The 11,999-nt window shown below is 50.8% G+C and overlaps 4 protein-coding genes across 4 annotated transcripts; 2 read left to right on the forward strand and 2 right to left on the reverse strand.

Annotated features, from left to right (window-relative positions):
- Window positions 1-1,007: 1,007 nt before the first annotated feature.
- F5B22DRAFT_318721 (citrate synthase-like protein) lies at window positions 1,008-2,901 on the reverse strand. Its single transcript, XM_047970680.1, has 4 exons — window positions 2,679-2,901; window positions 2,425-2,606; window positions 1,664-2,362; window positions 1,008-1,604 (listed from the first exon to the last, which is right to left on the reverse strand). The coding sequence occupies exons 1-4, from the start codon at window positions 2,688-2,690 to the stop codon at window positions 1,112-1,114; spliced, it is 1,386 nt and encodes a 461-aa protein (XP_047828585.1). The 5' UTR covers window positions 2,691-2,901; the 3' UTR covers window positions 1,008-1,111.
- Window positions 2,902-3,864: 963 nt separating this feature from the next.
- Window positions 3,865-6,029, forward strand: F5B22DRAFT_616235 (isocitrate lyase). The gene is made up of 2 exons (XM_047975577.1): window positions 3,865-4,410; window positions 4,491-6,029. The coding sequence occupies exons 1-2, from the start codon at window positions 4,020-4,022 to the stop codon at window positions 5,882-5,884; spliced, it is 1,785 nt and encodes a 594-aa protein (XP_047828586.1). The 5' UTR covers window positions 3,865-4,019; the 3' UTR covers window positions 5,885-6,029.
- Window positions 6,030-6,201: 172 nt separating this feature from the next.
- F5B22DRAFT_648854 (uncharacterized protein) lies at window positions 6,202-7,224 on the reverse strand (the record flags this gene model as incomplete). The annotated part of the gene is made up of 3 exons (XM_047979084.1): window positions 6,202-6,852; window positions 6,922-7,063; window positions 7,163-7,224. The coding sequence occupies 3 exons, from the start codon at window positions 7,222-7,224 to the stop codon at window positions 6,202-6,204; spliced, it is 855 nt and encodes a 284-aa protein (XP_047828587.1).
- A 2,811-nt stretch (window positions 7,225-10,035) lies between these two features.
- F5B22DRAFT_319001 (uncharacterized protein) lies at window positions 10,036-11,994 on the forward strand. The gene is made up of 2 exons (XM_047970683.1): window positions 10,036-10,796; window positions 10,865-11,994. The coding sequence occupies exons 1-2, from the start codon at window positions 10,367-10,369 to the stop codon at window positions 11,875-11,877; spliced, it is 1,443 nt and encodes a 480-aa protein (XP_047828588.1). The 5' UTR covers window positions 10,036-10,366; the 3' UTR covers window positions 11,878-11,994.
- Window positions 11,995-11,999: the final 5 nt, after the last annotated feature.

Genomic DNA, 11,999 nt, shown 5'->3' on the forward strand with positions numbered 1-11,999 from the left:
CAGGAACTACTACCGGTGAGTCGACACGGTATGAGGCATGAAGTATAACAACCCATACTTATAAAACCGAGGCCTAGGCCACTGCTACCTTACAATGTTACGTTGAGTCGTTTTGTCTCCGATCGAGCCCGGTGGGTACAATATCCATCGACGCGGTCCAGAGCACCGGGGCGGCCTGTCTGATGGATCGATTCTGTGTTTAACCTCTTTAGCCGCGTTGACGAGAGTGTCAGAAACAAGGGCAAGACGCTGCTTAGATCTAGAGCCTTGCATACGTTCCATTTGAGAGACATGATAAACGAACAGCCCAGATTGATGTCTTTTTTTATCTCTTAGGTGATATGTCATGCTGTTGCATCGCAGGCAACCTAGAGAGCTTCGGTATCCATGATGGCCTTCCAGATGCGACGGGATCGACCACGTGATGGAGCTAGAATGAGACGGCAGCTTTGGCCGGAAGTACTCTTTCAGGCCATTTTAATCTGTATGCGGGAGCTCTGGGCTGCAAGGGCCTACCAACACCTGGTCCGAGGATCGTAAGGGGGTACTGTTGGATGGTCGTTGGCCCCAGATACGACGGCGGAGTGCAAACCCCTTCCGCTCCGAATACCCCAGACACTCGACGGGAGCAGTCTAGGGCCAGGGCCAGTCTCACGAAACACAAGGTAGTTCATGCATCACTGACGTATGGTGATGATAACCCCACTGAGGGGTAAAATTGTAGAAGCTCGTGTTCGACACTATCATTTTTTGTAAAATCTCAACCGCGAAGGCCGGTATTGCCATACAATGGTGATCTAGCACGATTTTTCTCAATTCATCACTGTCACCTCCCAGAAATACTCTCTGTCTTTTGTCATGGCCCAATGCTGATAGCTTCTTACAAAAGATGCTAAGAGACATTACACTTTGAGTCGTAAGGCATCATGAGTAAAGTTGCTCATTAGCTTGGGCAAAGGTCGCGAAGGAATCTGGGGGACAGGAATCCAGGCAAGTTGAACATCATATCATTCATTTCTAGAAAAAAGAAGCTTGCATGAAATCTAACTGATTGGATATAACCGAGTGAACGCCACCAAGACGCGCGCCAGCAAATGCAATTGATTCATCTTTACGCCCCAATCTGCTTCAGGATACCCTCCAAGTTGATGCTCTTAGGTCTTTCAATAGGTAGACCAAGTGCGCGATCCCAAATCAACTGTGCGAGAGGACCTAACCCTCGGCTAACACCGAACGTTGCGGTGTAGTACAAAGTCTCGTGGAAGCCATAATGGTGAAATAATACACCGCTGCTCGAGTCAACGTTAGGATAAGGGTTCTTTGTCTTTCCATGCTTCTTCAAGACCTCAGGGGCGACTTCGCTGTTGAGCTTGACAAGCTGGAAAACCGGATCTTTGGCGATTTCAGGGCGAGCAGATGCATAGTCCATCAAAGCCTCAAAGCGAGGGTCAGGCTTGCGAAGAACGGCGTGACCATATCCAGGCACGACTCGTCCACTGTTAAGAGTAGACCAGAGGTAATCGTGGACATCCTTCTCGGTGTAGCTCTCTGGGATGTTCTCCTTCATTTGGATAATCCAGCGCAAGACTTCCTGAGCGGCGAGACTACATAGATCGTTAACACGGAGCCACTAATATGAACAAGAAGATCAGAAATTACATACCCGTGCAGAGGGCCAGCCAAGCCCTGAAGACCAGCACTGTAGCTTAGGAAAGGATCGCTGAGAGCACTGCCAACGAGATGAGTGGTATGAGCTGAGACGTTACCGCCCTCATGGTCACCATGGAGGGCGAGGTATAGTCTAAGGAGATCCTGGAAGTTCTCATTCTCCTTGCCACCCTTTCCGAGCATGGCTGCGAAGTTGTAAGACCAATCTTGGTCGATGTCAACATCAGCAGGTAAGGCGCCACCACCACGGTATGAGTTCTGATAAATCTTAGCGGCAATTGTGGGTAGCTTGGCCAACAAGCTGATGCAGTCATCAAAGGTGGGCTCCCAGTAGTCGGCCTTGTTTAGCCCATTCTCGTAGGCCTTGGCGAATTTAGAGGTATAGTTGAGCGAGCTGACGGCAATAGCAAATTGGGTCATGGGATGTAAGTCTTTAGGGAAGCTGTCAAGCATTTTGTTCACAAAGTCGGGAAGCTGGGCCTGTTCAGCCAGCTCCCGGGAGAATTTGCGAACTTGGGGTACTGAGGGAACTTTGCCGGTCAAGAGTAACCAGAACATGGCTTCAGGCAACATTTCGGTGCCCGTCTTACCCTTGGGGAGTTCCTTCTGGCAGTCCTTTATGGTACGACCATGAAACCGGATACCCTCGTTAGCATCAAGGACGCTTCCTTCCCACACCATGGCCTTGAGTCCTCTATAGATCGAGTCAGGAACTTCATTATTCAAGATTATAGGTGTGCTCTTTGACCACCGTACCTCATACCACCAATGGTGTTCTCAACCTTGACCTCACCAAGTACGGCAGAGCCATTGGCTTTGACCTTCTTGAACAGCTCTCTCTTGGCGGGAATGACCTCCTTCAAAGTCTCCTTGAGGTCGGGTTCTGAGGAAGCAGAATAACATCTTCGTGGGATGGCGACGGACACGGCACGTTGGTGCTAGGGACAGACAGTAGTGTTAGCGGGTCATAGTCCAAAAATAGGAAGGTGACTGCTAATGAATTGACTGACTGCTATAGCCATAGTATGTCAACCACATGGGTAAATATTCCTTACCTTCAAGGCATTCAACGCCCTCGTCGGCGCTCTGATGCTCACGGCCATGATCGGTCAAGTATGGAAAGTAGTAACAACACGGGTGGGTGATTAGCGACTGGTATAGCTCAGAGAAGGGTTACCACTTCGCAGAATAAACAGGGAACTTGAAGAATGCAAAATGAAGAAGTCGGTCAGAGAGAATAGTCGGTGAGAAGAAGAAGAAGTCAAAAAGAACGACCGAGGAAGAGAGGAAAGCAAAATAACACACTCGGTTCGGGAAATTTAGCTGCAATTGATCTGCTACCTTGGTAATAGGTACCTACCTATCTCGGCCGACTGCTTCAGGTCCTCTTCCACATACCTTACCTACATAGGTACCTACCTATCTACTGTATGGACACCTCAGTATCAAGATGCCGACGCTGCACTCCATGTCACTGTCGCGCCAAGATTATAGGGAACGATACATGGCGGGGATGCTGAGTTGATGGTTGTGGGGTACCCCTCTGTCCGGCTGGTTCCTCCACCCCTCCCCCTCCCCCGCATCAGCCGAGGGAAACCGGCCTGTAAATAGCAGGGCTCTAGTGACCTGGCCCGCCTGGTTCCCCAGAAAGCGCTTGTGGCTTAGCCATTGTCCAATCACTACGTCTCCATTTGTCCATTCCCGGTTAGGCAAGCATCTTGTAGCCAGCCCACTGGTAAGCTCGGCAAAGGCACAGCACATCTACATGTGTAGGTACATGTGAGTGACGATGTTGTGGGCACGAATCCTTATAAGGAACATGGGTAAGAAAGGCAATATCTTGCATTTGAACTACAGTATTTGTTTATACAATTGCAAGTAACCATCCCGTCTTGTATCAATACTAACTAAGCGATGCAAGTGTGCATTTGATCACGATTTAAGGAGTCTGTGGTGGGGGTCAGGTCACCAAAGAGGTAGGGAACAGGCCGAACCAACATCGGCCTGCTAGCAGCATCTGCTACAGTACATGTGCCTACTAACAGCGGCTTTAAGGTATACCGTATCCACTGCGCCTAAGAACGGTGCTTCAGCACCTGGGCAGCCTGTGCACAGGCAGGTGATAGGCCATCCACGGCGGCATCCGATGCGCTGTCGGATGCCCCGACCGTTTTATCTCCGCGGCTTGTGACGTTGTATTTATTTTATTCCAACTTGGTTATTTTCGCCTTTTCTTTCCGCGTTGCCTGACTTTTTCGGATGGGTTTTCAGACCCTTACTTAGCTCAACTGTACGGTACATCATCTACTCATCCTGCCAATCTCCCACTCCTTTGAGCTGTACGCGTTATCATGTTTCGCCGAGCTATCATTCGAGTCCCTCGAAGGCTCACGATAGCGTCTCCTCGCACGCCCCTCTGTTTAGCCTCGGCTCGATATATCTCTCCCACCACCACAAGAATGTCGCTCTCTACGTCAGCCTTACTCTCAGGCTCGTTCCAACTACTACCCGAAGAGCGAAAGGCGGGCGCTGAAGAGGACGCCCTATACGAAAATCAGATTAGAGATGTCGAGGCTTGGTGGTCTTCGCCTAGATTTGCTGGCATTAGGCGACCCTATACCGCTGCCGATGTTGTGTCTAAGCGTGGCTCCCAAATTCAAAGTTATCCTAGCTCCATCATGGCACGCAAGCTTTTCAACCTCATAAAAGAGAGAGAGGCAGCAGGAAAACCAATACATACCAGTACGTCGCGAAATAAGCAAGCGTGAATTCTCCAACTCGGCTGTTGAAGAAAAATCGCTGATTGAAATTGTTCATTACAGTGGGAGCTATTGATCCAGTCCAGATGACACAACAGGCACCACACCAGGAAGTCCTCTACGTTTCAGGCTGGGCCTGTTCAAGCGTTCTAACGACCACAAACGAGGTCTCTCCCGATTTTGGTGATTACCCTTACAACACGGTGCCCAACCAGGTCCAGCGTATGGCCAAGGCGCAATCTATGCACGACCGCAAACAATGGGATCTTCGCCGCAAGATGACCCCCGAGGAGCGTAAGAAGACACCCTACGTTGACTATCTACGACCCATTGTAGCAGACGGCGATACGGGTCACGGAGGTCTCAGCGCCGTATTGAAGCTTGCAAAGCTATTTGCCGAGAATGGCGCAGCGGGTGTACACTTTGAAGATCAGTTACACGGCGGCAAGAAGTGCGGACATCTCGCAGGCAAGGTGCTTGTGCCCATAGGTGATCACATCAATCGTCTTGTTGCCGCGCGTTTCCAGTGGGATGTCATGGGTACCGAGAATCTGGTAATCGCACGAACAGACTCGGAAAGTGGTAGGCTCATCTCGAGCGCCATCGATACTCGCGATCATGAATTCATTCTTGGCGTCGCAGAAGAGGATGATGCGCCCCTTGCCGAGACTCTTCAAGAGATGGAAGCCAATGGTGTTCCAGGTTCTGAGATTGATGCTTTCGAAGCGAAATGGGTCGAGACACACAAGCTCGTGACTTTTGACGAGGCAGCCGTTGAGCAAATGCGCGCGCAAGGTGTCACACAAGACAAGATCGATGGCTACCTCGCGGCAGTCTCAGCGGATGGTACCGTAGGTCTCTCTCGGCGGCGACAAATCGCCAACGTGCTGGTACAGAAGCCAATCGTCTGGAATTGGGACGTGCCGCGCACACGGGAAGGCTTCTACCACTATCGGGCGGGTATGGAGGCAGCGACAAAACGAGCACTCGCCTTTGCCCCTTACGCCGACCTTCTGTGGGTTGAGACAGGCGATCCTAACGTTGAAGTAGCAACCAAGCTCGGCCGCACCATCCGTTCCGTCAACCCCGGAAAGGGACTCGTGTACAACCTGTCTCCATCGTTCAACTGGATGGCGCACGGTTTCAACGATGAGACGCTCAAGTCCTTCATTTGGGATCTAGCACGTGAAGGCTTCGTGCTGCAGCTCATCTCGCTCGCAGGTCTTCACAGCACAGCTACCATCACCAACGAGCTGGCTCGGGAGTTCAAGAAAGATGGAATGTTAGCATATGTCAATATTGTGCAACGTCGCGAGAAAGAGCTCGGCTGCGATGTTCTGACACATCAGAAATGGAGTGGTGCTAGCTATATAGACGGCATCCTCGGTGCTATCCAGAGCGGTAGCAGTAGCAGTAAGAGCATGGGCGAGGGTAACACGGAGGGACAGTTTGATTAAAAAGCACAAAGTTTCTTGAGAAGCTCGTTTACCTGTTTGCGAGGAGTGGGGCGTTTATTAGGGCATGGCATCTATGGTTACACGTTGTATATAAAGCGTGCACATTCTTGGGTACAGATGTATACACATTGCATTCGTTGGATCACACTATTATTGTCTCTATTAATTCCATTCCAAAACCAATGCCGTATAATCTAGTCACTAACGTATCATCATTACGGGGTCATGGAAGAGGACCGTCATCTAACCCACTAGCAACCTCAAGCCTGAACTCCAAACCTTGGCCGACAAGAAGAGACAATGGTATCAAGCGGAAATTAGAGCTCGGTCTTTAAAGCGTTGTTGGTTGGAGCGGCTAGCGGCTGACCCTCGGGTGTAACGTAGGCCTTGCTCATGCCACCATCCACCACCATATCGTGGCCATTCACGAAGCTCGCCTCGTCGCTGGCCAGGAACAGCACAGCCTGGGCCTGCTCGATGGCCTCGCCGAAACGGCCGGTGGGGAAATGGATCTCTCGCCGCATGCGCTTGGGCACGTCGTCGCCGAGCCAGTCCTGCAGAAGAGGCGTGTTCAGCGGCGCGGGACACAGGCTGTTGAAGCGGTAGCCGTCGCGGGCGTGCACGATGGCGAGCTCGCGGGTCATGGCGAGCACGGCGCCCTTGGAGGCCGTGTAGGCGAGTTGCGGGGTCGCGGAGCCGACGAGCGCCACGACCGAGGCCGTGTTGATGATGCTGCCCTTCGTCTTCTTGTTGCGGCGCAGCGACTGCACCGCGTGCTTGCACCCGTACCAGACGCCCTTGACGTTGATCGACATGGTCAGGTCCCAGATCTCCTCGGGCGTGGCGACCGCGTCGTCGTCGCGCGCGTGCATTATGCCGGCGTTGTTGAAGATGACGTCCAGACCACCCCACGAGTCTAGCGACTCTACCATGGCTTGGACTTGCGCCTCCTTGGATACATCGCAGGTCTGGAACATGTAAAATTAGTATAAAGATGCCGTTTATGGGGGAGTTTTGTAGGAATGGGGGCTTCGTACAATTGTCTCGACTCGAGTAGCTGCAGGCACGAGCTGAAGCAGTTTCGCCTTAGCTTTCTCTAAAGCTGGGGCGGAGATGTCGGCCATCAAGACATTAGCTCCTTCTTTCGCGAAAAGAATACTTGTTTCAAGACCAATGCCGCTATTCAGCTCGTTGTTAGCAGTCTATTTCAAAGGGGCTGTGAAGGACCCAGAGCTCTATGGTACTGCCGGCTATGTTCCATGGGGATGCTGAACTTACCCGGCTGCTCCAGTGATGACAGCATTCTTGCCGGCAAGACGACCCTTGGATTCGGTAGTCATTATTGCTCTTCAATTTCACTTGATAGCGGCCGCAAAAAGTCTGAGGGGACTGTTACGAAAATGGCTGGAAGGAAAGGTAGGAGAGACGATAGGTATTCAGGAGAATGTTACTTAGTAGAACACGTTCGGGCGCAACCTTGATCCTTGACACGTTGTTCTCTAGCTACAGGCTAGATAAGAATAGACTCTGAATTAGGTAGGGACTATGAAGGGTCTCCCGAGATAAGGCGCTTTAATTTAGGTAGTCAGGCACTCTCTTGACTTGAGTAATGAGGGAGGGAGGAGGGGCACAAACGGCTACTCTTCCGACAACGGACGTGGGGCACAAACATCGTGGAGTTACCTAAGAAGTAGGTTATCATATTATCACTGTGCAAGTTGCCTATCATGTGTTGATAAGGATTGCCTTTGCCGTGTTTCCGCTAGTCGATCGGACAAACGCCTATCTATCGAGTGGCGTCTGTATGTCCTCGGGTTCTAATCAACGTTGTAGAAGCAGCCGCGAAGCAGCTTAGGAGGCCAAGTGAGGTTTGGTGACGGAAGTGGAGTCCTAACTGGTACTGCGCTGACATCTACTGTTGAGGCTACAGCAGGCACAAATGTGTGTCACGGTAATACCGGAGAAATACTGAGGCATAGTGAATAGATGAAGGGAGAGCGCTTTATGTCACTTCATCCTGATAGAAATCGAGATGTTTACTTATGAGGAGTTCAACGAGAATGAGAGAGCAAAGGAAAGGAACGTTGAGTTCCATCACCATGCAGCCCTAAGGCGGCCAGGGACAATTGTCAAAGACAACGTTTACCAATAATTTCTGTTAAACGTGTTCCATCGATGTCATTTGTAGGAGCTTATATGATTTAGCTAGCTTATGCTCTTAATGAATTATTGTGCCCCGGTTGTGACACGTTGAGGTCACATTCCCCTTTTCTCCCAGACGGAGAATCCGGACATCTCCAACCTGTTGACTTATCATTTATCAGCGACGAGCCCATTGTCGTCAAATCGATGTAATACACTTGTTGCTTCACCGAAATCAACAGAAAGGTCGACATATAAAAGGCCCTCTAGCTCATTCTATGCCACCCTCTTCCGTCGTTGAAGCCCAACTACATACCAAAAGTGAAGTGTCTCTCCATATGAAGTGCGAGGCCAGCATATGTCCAATCCACTTCAGTTAATCTACACCGAAGTTGCGGCGCCACCACGGCCGGACATCGCACCTTGTGGGTAGTACCACTTATTGTGATCAACTTGGCTCTTCCGGGCGTGCTGACTACCTACTATCATTGCTGTTACCATACTTCTTCGGAGCAACCGGAGTCAGAGGACGGGCATGTTAACAACCACTATAGTCAGCTTAGCGACCGAAAGCGGATGTTGATTGGGAGCCAGAAAAGGAGTTAGAAGCATGGAAGCATATGGAGCGCTATGCTTAGAAGAAAGTGGGATACAACACGACGATATTGGATTTTCTACTCCCGTCGTTACGCGTTTCCATGCCTCGTCTTGCTTACGCTACGGCAACGTGTTCGACATTGTCCTGCTTCCAGAAGAAAAAGCGGTCAGCGGCCTCCGGACTCGATGTCGGATGCTCCGCTGTTTGACTCTTGGTCTTAGCTAGAGTCATAGTTGGAACCTCGGCGGCGATTTGGTTGTGCTGCAATGATGCGCCCTTGATACCGACCAGCTGGACTCGAAGGATTTCTATATTAGTTCATCGAGAGACACCAGATCGGAGCAATCCTATGGAAGGGCTATTGTTCAACGTGAGGCAACAGAAAAGCCGTACCCCGGGGTGAGATATTTGCTTGGAAGTGCTGCTTATCACAACGACAGGCATCCTCTAATTGGGCTGGGCACATAGGTATGACAACCTTGGTGGAAAGGCGGAATGTGACCTGTAAATCTTACTCAGGCGTGCAGGCTGCAGTAGTCAAAAGGCGGGACTTGCTCGACGGTCTCCTTCGCGATGGAGTGGTGAGGTATCAACAGTATGCGCGTAATGTTGGGCAAAGAAAACCAACATGCAAGCAATGTCATAACCGGCCTCCCTATCGACCTACGTAGCAAGAAGCTGACATGAAGCTTACATGAAGGCTTCTGTATTGGCACGATAAAATCATAGGGCTGTTCGATGACAGGTCTGATCTGCCTGACTACCTAGGTTTAATGTAAGTAAGATCTGATCTGACTACTGTATTGCTGGCCAGACTGATAGCTCACTACCTACCTAACCGAGTCCACTAAGTTCGGAGATTTCCTTAGCTGGCAAAGTAGTATCAGGCACCGGTGGGCGGCTTACAACGGTTCGAGGTTGGTTTAAGCGGTTCAAGCCTCCGTGAAGGTTTCGCAGAGGTTCCTTGCCATGAATCGTCCACTCATGCCAGCGGCGGTACTTGATTAGCTCGTCAGCCAGCCACCCCGGCAGGCGATAACAACCGTTGCAATACCAGGTCTCGTCCGTCCCTCTTAGTCGGTTGCTTGTTGCCTTTCATAGGATGGATGGATGGATGGGCGGACGCCGGACTTTGTAGTTCGTCATGTCCCTCATCTCGTCTCCTTCTATCGTCCCCCCTCCATCGTCCACACGTGGGGCTTGCATAATGACGCATGCAGCTCGCAGTCCGCACTTCGCCCTGTCATTGTCTGGTTAGTACACTTGCGCCGCTTTCTTGCGGCCTAGGTACAATGCTTGCCATTCAGGTCCCAATCCCCCACCTACCTAGTCGAATTGTGCCAAGCCTCAATTCGCAGGCATCGTGATACACCTGATCTGGGTAGGTACTACTGCATGTCCTACGTAGTGCTTGCTGCTGCTGCGATTTTCTCTATCGTCATATCCCCTTGCCCAGCTCGGGTTGGAAATCAAGCCACCTTAGTTTAGTTCACCGACACTTCAGACGTCCTCCTCCACTCCCTTGCTCGAGTCATTCTCACTTTTTGCATTTGTTTACTTCATCCAGCCTTACTCCCGAGAGTATATATAAATACAAGCCACATCGCCCATCCCGTTTGCCATCCCACATTAACAATTGCGCGCAGCCTACTCTGAAACCGATACCTAGTCCGTCTTCACCTCATCGAAGTTTGTCCAAACCCCTCCAGTTGCTTCGCACGTTCTTGCTTCTCCCCCGAAAGATGTCTGCCCCCTCTGGGCCTATATCGGCCGAAGCACTACCCGAGCTTCTAAAAGATGATAACAAGGTCAAGCTAGCCGGTCTCGATGTCGATGGCATGCTCCGTGGTAAAGTTGTCTCCAAGAAGAAATTCTTGTCTATCGCCAAAGAGGGCTTCGGTTTCTGCAGCGTTATCTTTGGCTGGGACATGCACGATTTACTCTACACCAAGGAGCTCAAGATTAGCAACAAAGAGAATGGATACCATGACCTTATCGCCATTCCCGACCTCAATAGCTTTCGTCGCATACCTTGGGAGGATGATATTCCGTTCTTCCTCGTCAACTTCTTCGATCCAGACTCAATGAACCCTGTTTGCGCCGACCCACGCGGACTGCTAAAGATGACGCTTGATAAACTCCAAGAGAAGGGCTACAACGCCATGGCAGGAAGTATGACGCCCTCTATACCACCCTAACTTGGCAAAGTGAATATAGGCTGACGATTCATTGTTGCGCAGTTGAATTCGAGTTTTTCCAGTTCAAAGCACCCTCAGACTCGACCTCCTCAGCCGCTGCCTACATGAAAGACAATATCCCACATGAGATCCCTCCTCTAACCGAAGGCATGTTTGGTTACAGCATCACGCGCCCAACCCTCAATAAAGAATACTACTACGATGTTTTCGATACATGCACGAAATTCAAATGCGATCTCGAAGGCTGGCATACAGAAAGCGGCCCCGGCGTGTACGAGGCAGCTTTAGAATTTGGACAGATATCCGAGATGGCAGATAGGGCATCTCTCTTCAAGTATGCCGTTAAATCGGTGGCAAACAAGTATGGAATCACGCCCTCCTTCATGGCGAAGCCGAAACAGGGACTCCCCGGCTGCAGTGGACACACACACGTCTCCGTTGTAGATAAGGATGGGAAGAACCTACTCTTCCGAGAGACCAAGGACGAAAACCCGGAATATCCCGATATCGCACACCTTAGCGACCTGGGGCGACACTTTCTCGCTGGACTTTTGGAGGGCCTGCCAGATGTTATGCCTCTACTAGCGCCAAACGTGAACAGCTACAAACGTTTAGTAGAGAACTTCTGGGCCCCGGTAACTGTTTCATGGGGTCTCGAACACCGCGCTGCATCTATCCGTCTGATTGCTCCTCCCACATCGAAACCCGGCGCAACACGATTCGAGGTTCGAGTACCAGGCGCCGATATTAACCCTCACTTTGTCATGGCAGCGATCCTAGCCCTCGGCTGGCGTGGCGTCGAGAAGAAGCTTGAGATTCCCGTGCCACCTCTCGGCAAGGGCCAGGACGTGGGCGGCGCTGATGATAAGGGTGAGCGCTTGGCAAAGAACTTGAAGGAGGCCACTACACGGTTTATGAGAAAAGACAGTATAGCGCGCGAGGTGTTTGGAGATGATTTTGTTGAACATTACGGCGGTTCAAGGAACCATGAGATACGGCTTTGGGATGAAGCTGTCACGGATTGGGAAATGAAGCGATACCTTGAGACTGTATAGACGGGGAAATTGGGTAGACATCGGGGATTTATTCACCCAACCGCTTTTATACACCGGCGACTGCATTCTTATAGGATATACCGTATATACCCTGCATGAACATTTCCATTTCAATATACTTA

Source organism: Xylaria bambusicola (genome assembly GCF_022495145.1).
Source record: "Xylaria bambusicola strain CBS 139988 unplaced genomic scaffold F5B22scaffold_37, whole genome shotgun sequence".
In the NCBI taxonomy this organism is placed as follows: Eukaryota; Fungi; Ascomycota; class Sordariomycetes; order Xylariales; family Xylariaceae; genus Xylaria; species Xylaria bambusicola.

Coding starts and splice junctions, on each gene's coding strand:
- F5B22DRAFT_318721 (XM_047970680.1), bottom strand. Junction 2,363..2,424: donor AACACCATTGGTGGTATGAG/GTACGGTGGTCA, acceptor CTCGATCTATAG/AGGACTCAAGGCCATGGTGT. Junction 1,605..1,663: donor TTGGCTGGCCCTCTGCACGG/GTATGTAATTTC, acceptor CGATCTATGTAG/TCTCGCCGCTCAGGAAGTCT.
- F5B22DRAFT_616235 (XM_047975577.1), top strand. CDS start 4,020: ATGTTTCGCCGAGCTATCATTCGAGTCCCTCGAAGGCTCACGATAGCG. Junction 4,411..4,490: donor AGGAAAACCAATACATACCA/GTACGTCGCGAA, acceptor TGTTCATTACAG/TGGGAGCTATTGATCCAGTC.
- F5B22DRAFT_319001 (XM_047970683.1), top strand. CDS start 10,367: ATGTCTGCCCCCTCTGGGCCTATATCGGCCGAAGCACTACCCGAGCTT. Junction 10,797..10,864: donor CTACAACGCCATGGCAGGAA/GTATGACGCCCT, acceptor ATTGTTGCGCAG/TTGAATTCGAGTTTTTCCAG.